This window comes from Xenopus tropicalis, chromosome 1 (assembly GCF_000004195.4).
Source record: "Xenopus tropicalis strain Nigerian chromosome 1, UCB_Xtro_10.0, whole genome shotgun sequence".
NCBI lineage: Eukaryota > Metazoa > Chordata > Amphibia > Anura > Pipidae > Xenopus > Xenopus tropicalis.
Genome location: NC_030677.2, coordinates 160,882,153 through 160,905,544, shown reverse-complemented (window position 1 = coordinate 160,905,544; position 23,392 = coordinate 160,882,153). Strand labels below are relative to the sequence as shown.

At 38.8% G+C, this 23,392-nt stretch overlaps 1 protein-coding gene across 3 annotated transcripts in view; it reads left to right on the top strand.

Moving 5' to 3' along the window:
* The first annotated feature begins 257 nt into the window (after nt 1-257).
* atp6v0a2 (ATPase H+ transporting V0 subunit a2) overlaps nt 258-23,392 on the top strand; it is a 31,610-nt gene continuing 8,475 nt past the window's right edge. The window contains exons 1-18 of one of the 3 annotated variants that reach the window (XM_018093085.2): nt 258-409; nt 488-611; nt 3,109-3,187; nt 6,280-6,377; nt 6,987-7,124; nt 7,535-7,635; nt 7,727-7,853; nt 14,163-14,245; nt 15,108-15,201; nt 16,189-16,401; nt 17,124-17,274; nt 17,410-17,549; nt 17,793-17,950; nt 19,017-19,104; nt 19,560-19,678; nt 21,027-21,240; nt 21,904-22,023; nt 23,054-23,176. In XM_018093085.2, coding sequence (XP_017948574.1) covers nt 495-611; nt 3,109-3,187; nt 6,280-6,377; nt 6,987-7,124; nt 7,535-7,635; nt 7,727-7,853; nt 14,163-14,245; nt 15,108-15,201; nt 16,189-16,401; nt 17,124-17,274; nt 17,410-17,549; nt 17,793-17,950; nt 19,017-19,104; nt 19,560-19,678; nt 21,027-21,240; nt 21,904-22,023; nt 23,054-23,176 — 2,163 coding nt within the window. In that variant the 5' untranslated portion in view covers nt 258-409; nt 488-494. 3 annotated transcript variants of the gene reach the window in all.

Below are 23,392 nucleotides of genomic sequence, written 5' to 3'. Positions count from 1 at the left end.
TATTCCAACTTCTCAACCTGTTGCTAGGGTAAGCGGAACCCTAGAGACCACATAGTTATAGAAATCCCAAACTGGAAAGCTAAAAAATATAAACTGACAACCAGCACAAACATTAAATAATAACGTAACAATGCGAACTGTGTCAGAATAACACGATCTACAGCATACTTACAAGTTGATTTGAAGGTTTCCCTCAGAGCGAAAAATGACAAGGCGTGATCAGCAAAGCGCTTATTTATTGGTTACTTTCTGTACCACGTGGGCGGCCATAGGCGAAGTGTAGGGAACACGGAAGTGCGGAGCTGTGTCCCACAGTGAATAGAGCCGGATAGGAAGCGACGTGGAAAGACACTGGAAATAGCGAGAGTATGTAGTGCGAAGATTTAAAACTCCGAGAGCCTTAAAAAAAGCGAGTTTTGATGAGGAATATTTCAAGTCAACTAGTGGAACTTTAATAACAGAAACTTTTCATTTACCTCTGCTACAGTTTCAGAATGGGCTCGTTTTTTCGGAGTGAGGCTATGTGCTTGGCCCAGCTTTTCCTGCAGTCCGGCTCTGCGTATGACTGTGTCAGCGAGTTGGGGGAAATGGGTCTGGCTGAGTTTAGAGACGTGAGTATTAAGCGCATCGCTTGTACTGTAGCCCTAGCAGGTGCTGCGTCAGATTATGCGGCTGTCAGACCGGCTACTTAGCTGCGTACCACAGTACTTAGGGCACAGGGGCGTAACAAGGAACAATCCAGAATGGCTATTAATCCATAACGGCCTGAAAATAGTTTGTATGAAAACAACGGCTGTCACTATTCTGACTTTAAAACATGGGGTGAGAGGTACAGCATGTGTAGAGCGCTATGGAAAATGATAATGCAGGGCTGTTTTAATAAAAGGACAGAAGGGACATTTGTCCTGTGCTCACAAAGACTGGTGGCTTGCCATTTCACCTGTCATCTGGTATCAACTTTGATTGATGTGTCCCCCAGAAATGACAGACCCCTTCTTTTAATCAGCTGGGAGATCTACAACATATATAGGCAGTGTGAGGAACCTTGCCCTAATGTCAGCTTCAGAAAGCATAAACTTTTTCTTCCTTTTGTTGACATTCGCCTGCTTGAGGGTAGCCCTATTACACATTGTAACAAAATATATCCTTACACTACTTCTACTGAGGCCTACCCTCACTTTTAGTATCATCGCTCTCCTCCAGCAAATGGGGTGCAAAAAGGCAAAACCACATGGTGTCTGTCTTTTTTTAAAGGCACACGACACTTCTGGCCAATAGTTGAACTACGAGGGAGGTCTGTGCTAAAAAAAGGTAAATAGTCCACCCCCCCCCCCCATCAGCTGCCCTCACAGGGACTTTCTATATTATAGGGAACCATGATTATTTCACATCCCTACAAAGACAAAAAATTCAGGTGGCTCCTGTGTTTCAGCTTTCTGAGAGCCAATGGACTCAAATGGATGTACAGTAGAAATGTAGTGTTTCTTTCAGTGGATGTCTGGCTGAAATAAGCCCATAGCGATGTAGACTTTTAGTATGATACATATCTAACATTTATTTATGAGGCTTTATTAAACTTACCTGTATGAATTGATCTGTTCATAAAAATACCACTGCCTGCATTCTGAAGATATATTTAAGGTGTCTTCAACATTCTTCCCAGTATTTCAACTGTAACTGTAGTCTGTCTGATTGGATGGTGGTAGTTGAAGTTGGACAGTACCTGAGCATGTATAGATTTCTCATCTAGTAAGCTTTATTATTTTTTTCATTATGCTTAAATTACCCACAATCACAAATCAAAAGCAAAACCCATTATAGTACAGGTATAGGATCTGTCATGCAGAATGCTTGGGACCTGGGGTTTTCCAGAAAAGGGGTCTTTCTGTAATTTGGATGACTAGACCTTAAGTCTGCTAAAAATCATTTAAACATTAAATAATAATGTTAACAACAGGGATATCTTCTATATGGGGTGCAACAACTTTGATGTATAGTGTACTTACTGTTTAGTTTGATAACACCAGTAGCTTGGTATGAAGACTCATGGCAAATACAGTGAGAATGGAAAATTATGTCTTCAGTTTATAAATTCTGGTAATGACATGTTTGATCAGAAGCCTTTTATTTAATCAGTAGATTGTTACAACCCTAAAGAAAACCGAGTTTCACTTAAAACAGGGGGCTCAAACTCAATTTACCTGGGGGCCGCAGGTGGCAAAGTCAGGATGAGGCTGGGCCGCATAAGGAATTTCACAAAAAATTGGCTTTCAAGGGATGATGCAAGGCAAGGCACGGCGGGCGGGAGCTGTTGATTGCGGAAATGACATTATGCCATCATAACAGTTATTATGGGAAGATGTTCTGTGTGCACAATTAGCTCCTTAGTAGCTAATTGTGCACACAGAACAGACGTCTTCCCATAATAACTGTTATGATGGCATAACGTCATTTCCACAATCAGCAGCTCCCGCCCGCCGTGCCTTGCATAATCCCTTGAATCGCAATAAAATTGCGATCCATTCATTACTTTTGAGAAGGCGTTGGTGCGGGCCACAAAATATTGTAGCGAGGGCCGCAAATGGCCCGAGGGCCGCAAATGGCCCGTGGGCCGCGAGTTTGAGACCCCTGACTTAAAAGTTCCAAAGAAGCAAATAGTTCTCATCCCTCTTTTTCCATGTGCACTGCCTTAAATCTTGCGGCTGCAGATGGGGCTCTGGGGAAGACCTTATGTCACTTATTTTTCTTGGTCCATTTCCCTCCCTCCTAGCTTGGGGGCACAACTAGTTTTTCTGTATTTTATAGGAAACATGTCAATTTACTTTAAACTCCTGTGGTTTTTAGTACTTATACAATTTTTTTTTACTTTTTATTACTTCAGGATTTCAGACACCTTTCTACTTTCATTTGGAGTACCAATGCAAAAGTTACCTCCAGCATTTCACCTTATATATTGCAGTGCTTGAAGGATATGCATACTTCATTATAGTCTTGCTAGACATATGAAGCAATAAACCTGTGTTTTATTATTGTGCATAAGTGTGAATCATAGTGATGCCAAAATATTGCTTTTGTGATGACATAATAATCTTTTTGTTTTTAAAATAGTTAAACCCACAGGTAAGCGCCTTTCAGAGAAAGTTTGTTGGTGAAGTAAAGAAGTGTGAAGAAATGGAGAGAATACTAGGTATGTAACAAACACCTACAAATCTAAAAATACCATACCAAGACTTGAGGATTAAAAGAGTTTTCAGAAACAGATTTTGTATGCTGTTTCATAACGAAGCTTGGTTGTTACTGTCTCTTTAAGTATAAAGTATATTGTGCATTTCAGTGTGGGCCTTAATAAAAATCACCCTGATGTTTCTTTGGAGAAAACATGACTCTAATTAGAATATAGTTTTTTCTTTTCCAACTTCTTGGAAATAATTATATTATAAATGCCTACACACATTCTGAATGTTAATCTTGAGCATAAGCCACTCTGTTTTAAACAGCAGTTCATAGTTGTCATTCGTTGCTTCCCAGTTCTCCAGTAAATTCAATTTACATGGATAATTTGTTGCTAAATAAACCTCAGAAAAATAACTTCTGTGTTCAATGGACACTTAATATTCTTGTTTCTCTGAAATAGAAGACTGACCAAGCGGATTTATTTTTTACAAAAAAAAAACCTCTTTAGATCCAGTCAGATTTACATACTTGGAGCAAAATAACTGTTGCTTGATTCAGAGATTGCAGGATTATTATTATAGTATTGATTTTAATGGATAAAAAGTATCAATCAGTTTTTAGAGTTTACTTATGATAGATTCATTTTAATATGGCATGTAAAATTTTGTTCTTGTTATATTCACTGGCATAGCATGTTATAACAATGGCTTCACTTACTGGTGACATTACATTATAGTTAATTTAAAACAGACACGTGATTGCTGTTGGAGAATGTGGGCTGTGCAGATTTTTGTGAGATAATTGTGTATGAGTCCTGGTTGCTGCAACTTCTTTATTGCAATACTCACGCCTTTGGCATCCCCAGCATTGCTCTATAAAAGCTTGTATCGGCAATGGCACTAATAAGGTCAATGGCACATAAGGCATATTGTTGCTCGTGGAAAATCTTGCTCCCTGTAAAGATTGAAGCACATGGGAATGGAATTGCATAAAAATGCTGAACTTCTGTGTTTTAAACCCTTTTACTGTCAGCAGAATTGCCACTTCATTTGCATTCACTGCCAAATAATTTTTAAATGTCCTGTGATCTTTCACATTTCTATTTCAACATTTTTTTGGGGGGGGGGGGGGGTTAGATTATAGTACTGAGAAATAGATTTGGAAAGCCCTTTGTTTCCCTAGCATGACAATACCAAATAAATCTTTTTATGCCACTAACTCTAGTCAGATAAAGCAATAAATCATTTAGGCAAACACTAAATACAGTAATAAAAAAGAGCCAGTTTGTGTGTGTATATGCGAAGTCCCAACACCCTTAAAATGTGTGTTATTGTAAAAAGTATGTGTGTGACACCTTTGGGAAGAAGGGCCACAGGATATGCAGTTGGTCATGGTCCAGAATTGCAAAAGGGTACAGTTGGTTGGGATCAAGAAGTAGAGACAACAACAGACATGGAGTTTATACATACTTATTTTCTGGTGTCTGGGTACCCTGAGGAAGGGTGTCCCAGGGCTCACTCACTTTCATAGTACCCAATATTAATTTATACACACAATGTTAATATCTAGAAAATTGGAGCAGTAATGTAACATCACAACTAATAGGTTATAAGCGTCTTGGGCCAAAGACCTTATTCCAACTGACAACAGTTTTGTTCTCACTGTCTAATCCATAAAACCATACCCCTGTTTGAGTTTATGCCCTGTAACGTACTGTGTACATTTTTGGCACTATATAAATAAATATACATAGATGCATGCATACATCTGCAGTGACAATATAGTCTAACCTGGGACATACTAATGGGGAGTCTTTAATCAGCATTGGAGAAAAACATCATCGGTTGCTCTCTGCATATCCAGTGAATTCAGCCAACAGGAAGTGGAACAGATGGGACCAGGAAGCCAGGGTCAGTTCTAAGAAAACTTAAAGGACAAGGAAAGGCTAAGTCACTTGGGGGTGCCAAAATGTTAGGCACCCCCAAGTGACTTAAATTGCTTACCTTGTACCCCGGACTGGTGCCCCTGTTCGGAGAAAACAGCACCAGCCCGGGGTACCTGTAGCGCAGCGCACTTTGGCACCCCCAAGTGACTTTGCCTTTCCTTCTCTTTTAAAGGAAACTATAACCTGAGAATGAATACTTATCAAACAGATAGGTCACTTAACCTTATATAAACTATTAAATCTTACCAAACGGGAATATATATATATCAGTTGCCCATTCACATCCTTTATTGTGGCCCACCATTTAGTGATGGGCTGTGTGCTCCCTCAGAGATCACATGACCAGAAATAATGCAGCTCTAACTGTAACAGGAAGTACTGTGGAAGCAAAAGGCAGAACTCTGTCCATTAATTGGCTGAAGTGGCCTAGCATGTATGTGTGCTTTGGCTTGTATGTGTGCACTGAATCCTATGATCCCAGGAGGGGAATTTTCTATTTATGAGTACTCAATACCACCTACTACTAAAAAAGTATATTTTTATGAAAATGGTTTATTTAGATGAAACTGCAGTTTACATATAAGCTTGTTTATGGGATATAGTTTTATAGAGAGTTACATTGTTTGGGGGGTATCGTTTTCCTTTAAATAAATGTATAGACAAAAAATTAGGGTTCTTCTGTATTTAAGGGAGCAATACATTTTACTTTTGCATGCATATGTGCTATACTATAGGTGACTGTAGACACATTGTTACATTTAGGAGTTTTAAGGTTTATATCTTCCTACCCCTTACCTGCTAGTGATATTACAGTTAAGGGCACCCAGTAAATATTCAGTGTTAGGCAATGCAATTTTGCATTAGATTAACCTTTAACCTGCAAACATATGTGCTCCATCATGGGCAGGCTGTTAATTTTCTTTCTGATGATGTAGCACATATATCATCACCAGGAAAACAGCTAAAGTAATTTTTAAAGAATATATACTGCATGCAGGTGCCAGTATAGCTTTATGAGATTTAGATAATGGGACCTCACTTGACTCAGTCAAATATTATATTTTTATATATTTTCACAAATGATTCTTCAAATTCTTCTGTGCATAATGATCTCTCAGTTAGTAATGCAGTAAAACTGTTTGGCAATCTGTCTCTTTTAGGATATTTGATGCAAGAAATTCAAAAAGCAAATATACCAGTCCCTGAGGAATCATTGACGCCTGAGGCCCCCCTTCCAAAGCATGTGCTTGATATCCAGGTAATGGAATGGTGGAATTTTCCAAGCACCGGGAACATTGGATGTGAATCTAGCCTAATCAGTTTTGAATTTTTGAAAGAATAATTAATCTTGTATAGAGTGAAAAATATTACAACTCCACTTTGCCTTTGCAGGCGTTCTTATGGCAGCGCTGTTTAGCTTTTTCCATGTAGTAGGAGTGATTATCCACTGTACTACTTATTCAGGTGCCAGAAAATCACATGCGGGCAAAATATGGCCTGTGGGTCTCCATTTAAGACAGCCCTAAAGAAAGCTGCAAAGCGTTTGCTCCATTACATTGATCTTTGGTTAATGTGTCCTTAACCTGAAAATCTAGATTTTTTTTTTTTTTTTTTTGCAAAAGATGTTTTTAACCCTTGGGAGCAATGCAGGCTGTGGCAATGTGTGTTTTTTAATAGATTCACTTGTAACTCATAAACATAGACTCTGTGGTGCTGTCATGCTGATATTTCCATGTCATTACTATATATTCTGCTGCATACAAAGCATTAAAAGTATATTTCTATAACTTGTGCCATGTGTAAGAATATAAATTAGCAATTGCATGTGAACTATGATTTGATTTCTTTCCAAATTTCTGTTATTTAGGAACAACTGCAAAAACTGGAAGTGGAGCTGAGGGAAGTGAATAAGAACAAGGAGAAGCTGCAGAAGAACCTTTTAGAAATGATTGAGTATACATACATGCTGAGAGTCACAAACTATTTAGTACACAGATCCAATGAGGTATTTGAATGTCATACTTGAATCGTCCTTTCTCAGTCTCTTGTTTTCTTGCTGGTGCCTTTCTGGCGTTGTAGTGACTACTGTCTGTGTATTTTGAATGTAATGCTTGATGATGCAAGTATCTGATAAGGTGGAGATATCGTTTTCATTGTTAAACTACACATTCTTGCTCCCTAGCCATGTGTTAAGGCTGTATACAGGAGCCCAACCAGCATTAGTGTTAGACTGCAGCACCCACAAATACCAAGTATTAGTTGAGAACACCACATTTTGTTAATGAATACTCATGCTTAATAAATCAAGATAAAAATACAAGGGCATAGAATTATGAATACTTTAATTTCTTAAATACCCTCTACTTACTCTGAATACTTAAATGATTTTTCTTGGTATTGGTATTTTCGTTGTAGCATGAAACTTCTGCACACAGCACTTATGAGGAATTTCCTGCACTTGAAAAGGAATCTTTAATTGACTATACCTGCATGCAGAGACTTGGGGCAAAACTGGGGTGAGTGTTAACACGAATGCACATGTATCATACACACACAATCAATTATGACCCATTATGCCCATTATGACCCATTTGTTTGACTTTTTAGGTTTGTTTCTGGCTTAGTTCACCGTGCAAAGCTGGAATCCTTTGAGAAAATGCTGTGGAGAGTGTGCAAAGGATACACTGTTTTAACATACCAAGAACTGGATGAGTATCTTCTGCATCCAGACACGGTACGTTTTTTATCGAAACAAATAAGAATATGTTTTTATTTTTTTTATTGCCTACACAAAATGGTAAAATAGAATTGTTCATGGAACTGTAAAATAAGCCAATATGTTTGCAGCATATTTTAAAAAGGTTAAAATTATATGCATTGTTTTACCTAGTAATAGATATATATGCTAGAGGAACAAGGGTCTTTTTCCCTAATTAACAAGAAAAAAAATATACAGAGTAGGTAAATAAATGAGAAAAAAGAGAAAAATAGAACTGGAGACAGTATCCCAAATAAAGTAGTATTCTTTGTAAATGATGATTACTAGTTCTTATAATGTTAGAAAACAGGGCAAATAAATCCGTTATATTTGCATATAGAGCCCATGGAATTTAATACAATATATTTACAAATTATATTGCATATCTGATGTATGCACAGCAGGGATTCGGGTGGTTCCACATTTTTGTCGCCATTTACAGGCAATGCATTGACTTATGCCTACAGTTAAATACTTTTTCCTTTTCCCTTGTATCTATGTATGAGGGCTATCTGAGGGGGGATTTGGACGTGGGGTCTTCCCCAACCTCCAATGTTTAGAAGGGTTCTGTGTCTATCCATGATGACCATATTTTATCAAATTTTTGAGGGCACCCCCTCCTTATGTAAGTTAGCTTGTATAGGGGTATAGCCTTATCAATCATAGATCCCATGCTGCCACTCTGGGGCCATCTGGCGACTTCCAATATAGGGCAATCGTTTTCTTGGCATACATACATAGTATTTGAAGTAGTGTTCTTTCCGCCCTTTCGGGTGATAGATCCTCAACTTGGTTTAATAGGGTTATTGTTGGGTCTAGCTGAAGTACAAGATTTGTTCTGTCCTTTATAACGTTTGCTACTTTCCCCCAAAACCGTTGTGACCATGGACAGCTCCACACCATGTGTAGGAAATCTGCCGGGGAGTGACTGCATCTGGGACATTCTTGTCCTAGGTCTGGATGCATTTTATACAATCTTTGAGGTGTCATATAGGTACGGTGGAGGTACTTCAGCTGTGTTAGTCTGTCTCTACTACTAATGATCCCTTCAAATGTTGACTTTAGTATGTCCTCCCATTGGTCGGGGGTGAGCTGTGGAATGTCTCTTTGCCACTTCTCATATAGCTTGGTAAGATTTGTGCTACTTGCCCTCATCAATTGTACATAGAATACTGAGAGAGGTTTTTTAAGGTCTTCTATATGAGTTAGCGTCTCAATGTTTTTTGGGGTTATATCCACTGTTTGACCTCCAAATTGCGTTCCTGTGGCATGGCGTAATTGTAAGTATCTAAAAAGCATGTTGTTGGGTAGTGAAAAGGATTGTTTCAATTCTTGGAAGGTGAGTAGTGTACCCTTTGGCATTATATCCGATATGTATTTAATGTTGTAGCGGGTCCACAATTTAGGGTCAGGTATTGTTTGAAATTGCTCCAAGTTAGGGTTATGCCATATGGGGGTATACTGTGAGCAGTGTGGTTGTGCTATCGGAGAGGTTTGTGATACCTTCTTCCATGCGTTAACCGTGGCTCTCATTGGTTGAGTGGCTTTTTTGGTGGAGTTTATACCCCTATATAACAGGTTTTGTAAATTCTCCTGTGACCCCATAATCTGTGCTTCAAGCAATGTGGCTGCATTAGTCGAAGATGGTGAGGTCCATCTCCATGCCGTAACTAGCTGTGAGGCTAGGTAGTACATATATGGATTTGGAGCTGCTAGTCCCCCCCCCCCCAGTGGTTGGGAGTTGTAGTGTCTGTAGGGATATTCGGGGTTGTTCCCCATTCCAGAAGAGTGATACCATTAGACTTTTAAGTTTGCGAAAGGTTGTTTGGGGAATTGTTATGGGGGATTGCCTGTAAATATATGTTAGCTTAGGGATGACTACCATTTTAAACAGGTTTATTCTTCCCATTAGGTTAAGGGGTAGGCGCTTCCATGCATCTATTTTGTTTTCTAGGTATCTCATAATCGGATTGATATTTAGTTCTGTGTATTTTGTGAGGTCTCCATGGATCCATACCCCTAGGTACTTAAATGAATTTACCCATTTTAGCTGGTTCGTTTGGTTGGGCGGGTTGGGAAGAGTATCTATTGGGAGGATAACTGATTTGGTCCAGTTTATTCTTAGGCCGGAAAAAGAGGTATGATCATTTATGATGTCTAAAGCCGACATCATATAGATATAAAAGGGTGTCATCTGCGTACATGGATACTGTTTCTGTTAGGTTGCCTAGTTTGAGCCCTTCAACCTCTTGTGTTAATTTAAGACGGGATGCCAGTGGTTCCATTGCAAGGGCAAAGAGTAGGGGTGATAAGGGGCATCCCTGTCTAGTGCCCCTACTTACTGGAAAAAAATTGGATAAGGTAGCATTGGTGCGAACTTTGGCTATTGGAGAGGTATATAATGCCTGGATCCAGGCTATGAATGTGGGGGGTATTCTCATTGTTTTGAGTGTGGCCCATAGATCGTTCCACTCCACGGAGTCGAAGGCCTTTTCATTATCTAGGGAGACCACTATCCTTTCCCCACCATTATCGATAAATTTGTGAAAAGTCTTCGGATGTTGGTGTCAGTTGACCTTCCTGGCATAAAGCCTGTCTGGTCTGGAGATATTAGGCCTGTAATATATTTGGTTAGTCTATTAGCTAGCACCTTTGCTAGAATTTTGGCATCTACGTTTATTAGTGAAATGGGCCTATAGGAGGAGCATAACAGTGGGTCCTTTCCTGGTTTAAGTATGAGAACTATCAAAGTTTCCCTCATCGATTGCGGTAGTGCGTTTCCATTTTGTATCCCATTGTATAATTGGGCCAGTGTGGGTGCTAGTTTTTTGGCATGTCGTTTGTACCATTCGCCTGGTATGCCATCTAAGCCTGGCATTTTCCCCGAGGGCAAGGCTGCTATAGCTTGTTCTATTTCTGACGGTGTAATGTCCTGTGCGATCTGTTGATTTGCTATTGGTGGGATTGAGGGGAGCTGTAGGGAGTCTAAATATAGTTGAAGATTTTCTGGGGTTGCCTGAAGTTTGGTTGTATATAGTTCTGAGTAGAAGTCTTTAAAGGCCTGGTTTATTTCTACAGGGGAAGAGGTGATTTGACCATTTGATAATTTTATTGCTGATATGGAGACGCTAATGGTATCATCCTTGGATATCTTTGCAAGTAGTTTTCCTGTTTTGTCCCCATGTTCGAATATATTTGCCTTTTGGAACAGTATATGTTTTTTGGTTAGTTCTAATTGGGCTATATTGAGAGTTTCTTGACATTGTTGCCATTTCTGTTTATTGTTATCTGTGGGATCAGATACATATATTGCCTCCGATTCTTTCACTAGTTGGGACTTATGGGAAATTTCTGCTTCTGTATTTAGGTTATGTGCCTTTATACTACTTATAAACTCCCCTCTTATGTACGCTTTCAATGCATCCCAAGTAGTGTCCGGGGGGGTATCCTGTTCATTGATTGCTAAGTAGGTGTCAATACAGTTTTGGATGTTTTCTGCCATGGCTTCATGATTGCCCCAGTATGGGCTTAAACGCCAGATTCTATCTGCTGGTTTAGGTGAGGTAGTCAGTGTTAGTAATATCGGGGAGTGGTCAGATATACCTCTAGTCAGTATCTCTACCCTTTGTACCTGTTTGTTAATTTCTGTGCTTCCCAGTGCTAGATTCCTGCTTCAAACCATATGTAGAGACCCACCTGACAAAGGCCTGATTGGTAGATTTTGGTGCAGATAGTTTATCTAAGTTCGCATCCGTTATGGCATTAAAGTCTCCCATTAACAGAATTGGTGCTGCGGGGAGAGACATAATTTTCCCCATTATAGCATATAGAGTCTCATCTTGAAAGGGGGGTGGGATGTATAATATTTGCTAAAGTGATTATTTTCCCATTTATTGCACCGTGCAGTATAACAAATTTCCCTTCTCCATCCAGGATTATTTTCTTGGTTGTAAATGGGCAGGATTTGCTAATTAGGATTGAGACACCTCTAGAGTAATTTGAGTGTATGGAGTGATACGTGGGGCCTATCCATGCCCTTTTTAGGGCTAAGGTTTTGTTGCCTGTCAGGTGAGTCTCTTGGAGCATTTTGATTTTAAAAAATCAAATACCAGCCTCCTCTTTATAGCATTCCCCATACCTCTCACATTCCACGACACTATTTTGGCTATAGCCATAATTTAACATTTCTTATATATGTGCCGCTAGGGCATCCGTTGTGTTGTTGGTTAGGAAGCATATTGATTAGATGAAATTCAGACACTGCATTATAACAAATAAAACCCAAAAGAACAAAACTTATTCCCCTCCCTTCCCTCCCCACCCACTCTATTGCATAAAATATAACCATGAGTGAGTTTACATCCCGAACACTGAACTTTAAGATATGTGGGGGTTGATTGGCCTGAGACTTGTGGGTAAGTTTACTATGAGTCTGTACCTTTTGCTCCGAGTTTGGGGTGTAATGTCCAAGTCCTGCATGTTTTATACTATGACAGTATTGGTCCCGCCGGGGTCATTGGAGCCGGTTCAATGATGAATAGTGGATTGCATGTCAGAGTTGTGGTTGGTAAGACATTTATGGTAACTTACAGTTGTAGTGTCTTAGGTGCTGAAGCCTGTCCGGTGATCTGGGCTCCATGTTACTGCGGATCACGATTTGGAGAGTTGCGCGGACATGTTTCCAGCCAAGCAGTTGTTTCCTCTGGTGTGTTGAAAAAGTGTGTTTTCCCGTTGTCTGTTATTCTAAGACAGGCTGGGAAAATCATTGCGTATGGAATTCTTCTTTGCCGGAGCTGTTGCTTGACCTCTGTAAATTTTGCTCTCGTTTTCCTTACTTCAGCTGAGAAGTCTGGATAAATTGAGACTTTTTGATTTTCAAAAGTGATGTCTCCAGCTTTCCTTGCTTCTGCCAGTGCCGCGTCTCTGTCGCGGTAATTAAGTAGTCGTGCGATCAGTGGTCTTGCTGGGGCACCCGGGGGAGGTGGTCTGCCAGGGATTCTGTGTGTCCGTTCTACTGTAAATGCTGCAGAGAAGGCCGTTTGACCGAAGGTATTGGTCAGCCATTGCTCTACGAATTTTTCAGGTGCTGACCCTTCAGCTCTTTCTGGAATGCCTAGTATACGGATATTATTCCGCCTCAGCCGGTTTTCGAGATCATCAGCCTTTGCTTCCAGGGCTTGTATTTGTGTTTCTGTGTTTGTGATGCGACCAGGTAAAGGATTCATGTTGTCCTCTAGCTCTCCTATTCTGCGCTCTGCTTCTCCCGTTCGCTCCCTGATTTTCTGCACATCATGTTTTAGGATTGCGAATTCAGTTTTGAGTTCATCAATTCTAGTTATTAGCACCGTGTGGTTGCCAGTTATGGTATTAAGCACCTCTGTTAGTGTAGGTTCAGAGGAGTGCGCATTTTGAGTTGGTGCTGTAGGCCCATGCGTCACAGATGGGGCCTCTGTGGTGCCTGCGTTTGTTGCTGGGGCAGGTGAGGTGTGTGTTCTGCCATTGGGGGAGCGTTGGGGTAGTGGGGCCCTCGCATATTGTTCCAGCCTGCGAGCGACTGCCTCACTTTTGTATGTCCCGGGCGAGGTAGCGTTGCGCGTCTCATTCGGTTCGGCGCCATCTTATGACATGGTGTCAGCAGCAGAGCGGGTCCGTGTCTTTCTCGCGGCGGTTTTGTTCCGGCCCATCCGCAAGGTTTGTGTTGCCTGGAACTGTAGGGAGATTATCCCCGTGTCGGCGGTCCCTTGGGGGAAGTTATCGCTGCAGGGTAATGTCAGTATATTTGAGTCCCCTGACGGAGCTCGGGACTATGCGTCCTACCCGGATCTCATGCTGGCCACGCCCCCTTGTAGATTGCTTTTACCAGATTTTTCAGGCAAAGCATATCTGAACATGCAGTTTCCACAATAAAGGATGTTTGTCATGGAAAACCGTGGATATCAAGTTGACAGCTGGCCTCCATGATTAATCCCTGATGAAAAGACAAATAATGAGACCATAACTGCAAATCCATAAATCATCATTTATAAGTTTTTGTATTTAACTGTTATAGTTAGGGCTTGGAGGATTTCTCCTTGTGAGTAAGAGCCTCAAAAATGTAAACATTTTTGTTTGTTAATGGTTCTTAATGTGAGAACTGGAAAAAGGAAACTCCATGGGTAATTAATGAAGGTAACCACTCAAACTTTTTGATTTGTTTTTTTTTTATTGTAGTCTAGGACAGTCTTTGTCATCCACTGAGATTTACCTGAAGTTTCATGACATGCTTATTTGCCTTTTTCATTTTAGGAAGAACCAACAAGATGGTTTGTGTTTGTAGTTTCTTACTGGGGAGACCAGATTGGGCAGAAGGTGAAAAAAATCTGTGAGTGGTAAGTAAAAATATGAATAAAAGGAAGTATTCTGGGAAGGAGTTGCCTATAATCCAGCAAACATTATTATTTTATAGGACTGTTTATAGTCTAGATTCTTAGATTTCTTAAAGAATTCAGGAAATGTTGATTCAGTCTATCAAGCGCAGTGGTACAGTTTTTTTATTCTTCCTTGCAGGATCTTTGTGTCTGGTGACTTGTAATGTAGTTAATAGGAAGCAGCAGGGCCACTTTTAAAGGAGAAGGAAAGACATTTTGACATTTTATTGCCAATAGATCAGTCACAATAGTGTAAGCTAGAATGCTATATTTATTCTGCAGAATGCTTTACCATACCTGAGTAAACAGCCATAGAAGCTCCCTCTGTTTGTTTAAAATAGCAACTGCTTGGTCTTACTTCACTTCCCTGCCTCCATGCTGCTCCTGGAACAGCTCTAAACTCAGATTACACAGCAGAAATGGGAGCAGGAGAGAGGACTCAGAGTAGCAGTTCTGTAAGTGCTTATGGCTGTATTTACATAGATCTTTCTTATAAAGCTTACTTAGTTTTTACCTTTTTTTCTCCTTTAAGCATCTACATGTAAGCTGAAATACGCTAGAGGAGAAAGGCTTGTGGCACATGAGATATTAGTAGGGCATTGGTCATTTAAACACTGAACAGTTGTTCTGCTGCAATTACTTAATAGAGTAATGTCATGCTGGTGTCTTGGAGCAATGTGTTATCAGATGGATAATGTTATGTTATTCACAATGTTGTCTCATCCAGCTTCCATTACATTTTTGGTAACCAACCAGGAATGTATTCTTCAGTACTATCAAGCAATTTGGATTTTTGAATATGTTCTGCTTTAATTTCCTTTAGTTATGACTGCCATTTATATCCATATACAAACTCTGCTGAGGAGAGAAGAAATTTACTGTCTGAGTTAAATACACGTATTCAGGATTTGCATAAGGTAAGCAAAACATTTATTTCCACCATCTTACGCTACAAGACATGTATAGTAATTCTTATTATGTACTTATTTTCATATGATAAGGAAATAGTGAGAGTTGAAGTGCAAAAGATAAAAAAAGAAAGGGTGGTAAAGGGTGGGTTGGTTCTGGGGTACCTTGGAAAAACAGGTAAATTAATTAGACCATGTTTACATTTAATCAACTGTCCATATTCATTCATTAAAAGGTAGTCCATGTAAATCTATTTTAATTTGTGGAATTTAGCTTTACAACCCTGAGCAGTTGTGTTTGACTGCTGACAGGGCTCTGTTTACTTAGATACATATATTTTTGCTAGACATCCAAGAGGAATAATGCTTATAATAGGAGGAAAGTAGTTAAGATATATGGAAATAGCAAAGGCAGTAAGGTTTGACAAGTATGATGTAACGTCTCATCAAATGTTCTAGATTTGAGGACATTGCCAGGTTATATGCAAGAATTTCCCTGTTCATCTTGGCACCAGTGAAATTCATTTATTTCCCTTCTGCCTATCTGTGAGAAAAACTGACAGGTCTAATATATCTGTTAGGGGGGGGTGGCGGCTTTCCTAGCAGATGTATTAGAGCTAACTCAAATAACTGATTTCAGCACACACAATATAACTGACTCTGGCACAGATCCCGTGAATAAAGAGACAGGATTTCTGAAGCTTTTAAAAGAGTGAGCTCTAATACTACATCTAGGCAAACTAAGCACCCCCAAGGCATTATTAGACCTAGCTCCTGACTCCTGCATGAAGACAGAATGAAGAGAGACAGGTGCTGAGAAGAGAATTAGTGAATCACAACTTTATTTCAGAAGTATTACACCCCCCCAGTAATTATAGCTTTCCTCTTCCTTTAAGATGTTAATGTTAAAACCTAGTCATTTTAGCAGCCTTTGTATAAATGTATGTTGCTGCTTCTAGCTTGCATGTGCTGCTTACATTTACCCTTATATTGCAGGTTATTTCTCAAACAGATGACTACCTCAAACAGGTTCTATTTAAAGCATCAGAATCTGTATACAAATGGGTTATACAGATTAAAAAAATGAAAGCAATTTATCATGTTCTAAACTTCTGTCGATTTGATGTCACCAATAAATGCCTAATTGCTGAGGTCTGGTGTCCAGTAGCTGACCTGCCAAACGTTAGAAGAGCACTTGAGGAAGGCTCGGTAAGATGGCTTTGCTGTTCTACTGAACATTTCTGTAAAGGTTAAACATATGTGTGGGTACATATTGCTATGAAGCAAAATACATACTAGGATGTATGTAAACTAGTCTGATTGAATAAAAAAAAGCTTTAGACCTAACAAGAGAAACCCAATTTACATTAAATGTATGATTCTTTTTTTTTTCAGGACACATTTGCAAGGCATTGTTTTCTTCTTATAGAAAAAAAGGAAATAATGTTTAAAATGTTAAATTATTTGATTAAAATGCAGTCTTATGGGAAATGTCCTTACCAGAGCTTTCTGGATTAAGGGTTTCTGCATAACTGATGCTGTACCTGTACATTCATCATCAAAACATCTTTGAGACAATTGTGTGGAACAGGGCTGGAACAAGGGGTAGGCAGAAGAGGCAGCTGGCTAGGGCACAACGATTGGGGGGGCACCAGGTAGCAACTTCTCTTGCCTACCCCTAGTCCATGCTCCTTTGCCATTGCCCCCGTGGCTTTTCATTACACGGTGGGGGCAATGACCCATCGCATCACACCCCCCCCCCCCGAACGGCGCATGTACGCCAAAGCACACGTGAGGGGAAGGTACAGGGGCGAGGCAGCTGACCTGATTGCTTTGGGCGCCTGGTCGGCTTGGCCCGTCTCTGGTGTGGCATTTATTTTGCAATGACAGAGGCAATATTACTGTTTTTTTTTTTGTTTTGTTTTCTTCAGAGAAAGAGTGGTGTGTCTGTTCCTTCATTTATAAACCGCATACCTAGCAATGACACCCCACCAACTTTAATCCGTACTAACAAGTTCACTTCAGGATTTCAAAACATTGTAGATGCTTATGGAGTTGGAAACTACAGAGAAATGAATCCAGGTGTGTTGTTTTGCATCCTTGGGATATTTTGATCTGTTGTATATTTAGTAAATCTTCCAGCAAATACGCCAATATAAATTGCTGTGCATAGTGTGCACATTAAGATGTTTAACAAATGTATTTACTCCAATACAGCTCCATACACTATCATTACCTTTCCTTTCCTGTTTGCTGTGATGTTTGGAGACTTTGGGCATGGGATATTGATGTCTCTCTTTGCACTCTGTATGGTTGTGTTTGAAAAGAGTCCTAAACTGGCACGTAGTCAAGACGAGGTAAGACAGTAAATTTACAATATAGCTAAACAAAAAATGTATCTACTTTTTTTCCTAATTGATTTTTTGATAAGATGTGTGAAAGTGTAAGTGATAAAAATCATTAAATTGCACTGCTTGTGCTACAAAGCTTATTACCAGTTTAACATGCATATGTCTGTGATGGGGTATGCTTTCATCTTATTCTGAAGTGGAATAGGCTAGATAATTCCAATCCCTTTACCACATCCTTTTCACAAATAGATCATGAAGACCTTTTTTGAAGGCCGCTACATCATCTTGCTGATGGGGCTTTTTTCCATTTACACTGGGCTAATTTACAATGACTGTTTTTCCAAGTCAATGAATATCTTTGGCTCAAGCTGGAATGTTTCAGCCATGTTTTCATCAAACGTTTGGAGGTGAGTAACACGATTTGTGCTAACAATTTATTCACTACAAAGTTTTAACAAGTAGCACAATTTTAGCATTGCTTTATACAGGAGGGGGGTACTCATGAGAGGTAACCAAACTACAGTTAGGTCTGATAGTGCAGTAAGAAAGCAAATGTTTGATTGCTAAGGGTTACTGAGCCTGTCTTAAGTATAACCAGTTTACCTCTCTTAAGTATAACTGGTTTGTCAGCTGCTTTGTTTCTGTTATGCACTCTTACTCTGGATCTGACTTCTGAAACAATGTCATAGAAATAAGCTTAGTAACATGCATATAGAAAAACTGAATTCTGCTATATTGTTTAAAAAGCCAGAGAACAGATTCACTAATTTTGCTTTCAGCCACAGTTAAAATAACACACTTTAAAACCACCAAAAATGTATAATATAATTGGTAAGTTGCTTAGAGTTATGTTTTCAAGACACCCCTTAATTTTTATTGTTCTAATATCTAAGCTTGTTTGTGAACTTGAGCTATGATCACTAACTGTGCCAAAGCTGTAAATAATTGCCAGGGCCCCTCCCACACAGTTTCCTTAACCCCCTGACTCTCTTAACCACCAAAAAAACCCAAAAAACTATTGAGCCCTTAACATGTAGTAATAAACAGCCCTTAGTTTGATAAATCCTCTCCAATCCTGCACTTTAAGATAAACCGTTAATAAATTTCTTTTTCATACAAATAATTGTTAATCTCTTGAATTGTGTAGCTAATCCTAGGGGGTGTATGTAGATAAGTAAAATGCAATCATAAAAATAGTTTAAGATTTTATAATTGAATACATTTGTCAATACAAGCTCATAAAAATACCATGCATACATTTTGTAAAATTATAATTTTATGATATAGATAATAAGATTTAGAGAGTAACCTGTTATATAGGTGCAAAGCTGGTTGTGCCTTCAGTACTTTTCTTTCCATTACTTATGTAAGTGGAGTTAATCTCTTAAAAATACAGAACACTAAATGATCGAGTGACTGCAGATTAATGTTTTCTTGTTTGTAAAGTAAAGTAACGCTGTTTTCTTTTGCCAGGACACAGGATTTATCCAATAAGTTTCTAACACTGAATCCCAATGTAACAGGAGTGCTTACAGGTGTTTATCCCGTTGGCATTGATCCAGTGAGTACTCGGATACATAGGGGCAGATTTATCATAATGTGAATTTACCGTGGAAAAACTCACTTACTTTATATTCGTTTCTTTGGGTTTTCTAAAAGCCTATTTATCTATGGGTGAAAGTTAGAGTTCACCCATTGATAAATGGGGGGGGGGCGCCAGATGGACAGCACTGCTTTAGAGGGCTGCATCTAGTGACAGGCAGATAGCCTTCACCTTTCAGAACTTCCTGAGTTTCGCTTAAAAATTAAAAAAAAAAAAAAAAAGGTGGTCCTTTTTATTGCTGTTTTATTTTTAGGTTTGCACAGGTTTTAAAGACTAGAACATCATATCAGTAATTATTGTTTACAAATTAGTTTATTACTTTTGCATATGAACCAACCATATCTATATTACAAATCCAGAAATGTTATGAACCTTTTTTCCAGTTGAATACCCAACTTTCTTTCTGTTTGTAGATTTGGAGTTTATCAACCAATCGCCTCTCTTTCCTAAACTCCTTCAAAATGAAGATGTCTGTTATCCTTGGAGTTATTCATATGACATTTGGAGTTGTTTTGAGTGCCTTTAACTATATGTAAGTATAGCTTCTTTGACAATGTAACACTTAGATATACCTTAGATTTTCACTGCTATATCAACAATTCTTTAGCAGAGCATCAGTCATCTCCACATGCTGTCATTTTAGCAGAAGCCCAACTTATAGACAACCACAGGATGGGGTGTTATTGTGTTTTTCCCCCTTTAACAGGGCAAGAACAAGTGTCCAGGCTGCCAAACTGGTGTTTAAAGTCTCAGTTAGTGTTTGAGATCTCAGTCTTTTCTTTTCTCCTGATAACACTGCAAATCAGTCTGGCTGGCTTCTGCCTAATATTTATAATACTGTATCATTTCTGAGCCTTACTTGTATTTACTGACTAGAAAATGGCTTCAGTTTGAGAGAGAGACTAGATCTCTTTCTGTGTGTTTGATTGTGTATGTGAGACACTGAGGGTCCCATTTATGATTTCCCAATCTTTGGTTCTTAGGCAGTCATAAAGGAAAACTTGCTTAAGTTTACTAATCTCGTGTGGTTTTGTGCCGAAAAATGCTTAGGAATATTCGTAAGCTTTGTAACAAAGAAAAACTTTTTTTAGGTGCTGAATTTTGCTGTCACATAGCTAGCAACCCTTGGATATTCATTATGTGGCCACCAAAGGTTGGTTGTGGCCACTGTATGATAAAAAGATTGTATGTGATATTGGTATTCTAGCAGACTCTTGCTGAGATATATCTGTGTATAAAGTATATAGTTTTTCCAAAGGGGCAATTACTGCTTTTGCTGTTTCTAGTTAGATATAAATATTTTTTTTTTCTTCTCCACCTAAAGAAAATTAAATCTCTATTATTTGTTTCCGTTAATTAAGTTAATTTCCTACAAACTGGCATTACCTTAACACCTGTATACAGTCTTAGTCTAGACAAACAGCATACTTATCTTCAGAGAGTTACCTGGTTTATGACCCCGCACCACTGCACTCCTATCATTATATGATGCATGTACAGTGAGCATTCAGTGACATGAGAAGGGTCCTCCCAATAGACCACAGTTTTCAATGGCACGCCAATGAACCCCCAGTCCACCACATTACAGAGCATCTCTGTAACAGGTCACTTTTTGCCTGATGATTTTGCCTCTCCTGGGTAAATTTTGTGTCACCGCCCCTTCCCAAAATTATTTGTTTCTTTATCAAATACTCTTACACTCCAAGAAGAAATAATCCGCTTTCAAAAATAATTGAAGCTAATGATTTTTAATTCATCCTTTGTCAAGCAGTCAATTCATTTATTTTGTTTCTGTTGCATTGTGCTTCAACACAGTCAGTGCTACATATGGATGATGGTTACCATCACATTTTATTTGCTTTTTTTCTCTTTGCTTTTAGGCATTTCAAGAAGAGGTTCTGTATTTTTCTGGTCTTCATTCCTGAACTACTTTTTATGATTTGCATCTTTGGCTACCTCGTCTTCATGATTTTGTACAAGTGGCTGGCGTATTCAGCAGCAGACTCCAGGAATGCTCCCAGTATCCTCCTTCACTTTATAAACATGTTCATGTTTTCTAAAAATGACCAAATTCCCGCTCTCTTCACTGGGCAGGTCAGTTTTTAAGTGATTATGAAGTGGATAGGGTGTTTACAATGGTTTTGTCTGACATAATTGAAAACATGACCAAAGTGGGGAAAGAGAGACACCCTAAATAAAACTGGAATTAAAATATATTAATATAATATATAATAATAATAATAATAATATAAGTGTTTTCAGCAATAGATTTGACTTGTTATTGGGGCTTTACAATGGAATTATATTAAATTTATTGCCTTAGCAGTTGACTGTTACCAAAAAGTATTTAAAAGCTGTGATATATTTTGTTACCCATTTGTCTTTCTTCTTAAAGCCTGCACAAAACTAAAAGTTATGGGGTTTATGGCACACTGGGATTTTGTCCGCTGCTGCCGTGTGGTGGACAATAGGCTTCTGTCAGCCTCTCATCTACTCTTATTGCATTGAATAAGAAGTGGTGACAGACATTTTGTCACCAAGGTCCACCCGTCACCACATCCTGTGCATTCAGTAAAGCGCTTTTATGTTCAGTCCTATCAGGAGTGGTAACTGGCAGACACACAAGTTTTGGCTGTTGATGTTCGTCACTTTTGCAGTGGTGGTCAAAGTGCCACCATTCTTGAATCAGAGAATTCAACAAAACATGTTTGTTTTTGTGAGGCTCTTTCTTAACAGTTTTTTTTCCCCTTCCCTTAGGTTGGAATCCAGATATTCCTCATAGTTTTGGTCACTCTTTGTGTACCTGTACTTCTGTTTGGGAAACCTCTCTATCTCTACTGGCAACATCATGGCGGACAGACACTCCGAAATTACAGAGTATGTACTGCCTCTGTCTGCCTAAATAGTAATTTACCATCAATTGTCTGTTAAGGGCCTGTAAGGCCTCATATGCATATGCATTTATACTTTATTCTGATTCTTTTGTAGAATTTGTTAATTAAAGAGGTACAGGTATAGGATCCGTTATCTGGAATCCCGTTATCCAGAAAGTTCCGAATTAAGGAAAGGCCATCTCCCATAGACTTCATTTTAAACAAATGATTATTTCTCTGTAATAATAAAACAGTACCTTGTACTTGATCCCAACTAAGATATAATTAATCCTGATTGGATGTAAAACAATCCTATTGGGTTTATTTAATGTTTAAATTATTTTTTAGTAAACATAAAGCCATGGAGATCCAAACTACTGAAAGGTCCCTTATCCGGAAGACCCAAGGTCCCAAGCATTCTGGATAAAAGATCCCATACCTGTACTTCATCTTTTAATTATTTTTTTAATTTTTATATTTATATTTTATAAGGGTTGAGGAGCCTGCCTTATATGTATACAAATAAACACAAGGAACTAACCCCAAAGAAATCTGAGAAAATCCCTTTTACATGGGTTTATCCAATAGGCCTAAAGCTCGCCCACTGGGTTTTTAAAGCAGAAGCCAGAATAATAGCTGATCAGATTCCCAGCTACACACTGGTTTTGCTCTTCTTGGGGCTTATCAGTGTAGGGCAGGGTTTTTTGATCAGCTTCGGTAGAGCCAGGGGTTTGGATCTACAGATAAATCAAAAGCATTGATAAAACCGTCTCATATGTATGCAAATAAACACAAGTAATTCTCAGAAAACCCTGCACTACATTAAGAATTTCCAGGCAGTCATTCTGTAGTGCAAAGTGTGTTAGCTTCACATAGGGCCCCATATGTTATTTCCTTACAATATCACTAATAGCAGGATCTGCAAGATGTTTATTATTTTGGAGGTTTTTGCTGTTGACTGTGTGTATTGCTATTTATCTATTTTAAATAGAATTCTTCCTAACTGCATACACATTTTGTTCTGTGATCTATAGAAAGGTTACACCTTAGTACGTCGAGGAAGTGAGGAAGAGATTTCTCTAGTGAGATCACATGATCTGGAAGAAGGAGAAATCAACAGCAGCCATGAAGTTCAAAGGGATAGAGATAAGGAAAAGGTAAGTTTACTTAAAGCTCCATTTCTCTAGGTTAGGGCTCCCCAACCTTTTGTACCCCGGAAGCCACATTCAAATGTAAAAACTGTTGGCGAGCCACACAAAAGTATGCGAATAGTAGCACAAACATAATATTGATTATTAATAATGATTATATATATATATATATATATATATATATATATATATGCTATTGAATTGATATATAATATTAAAATC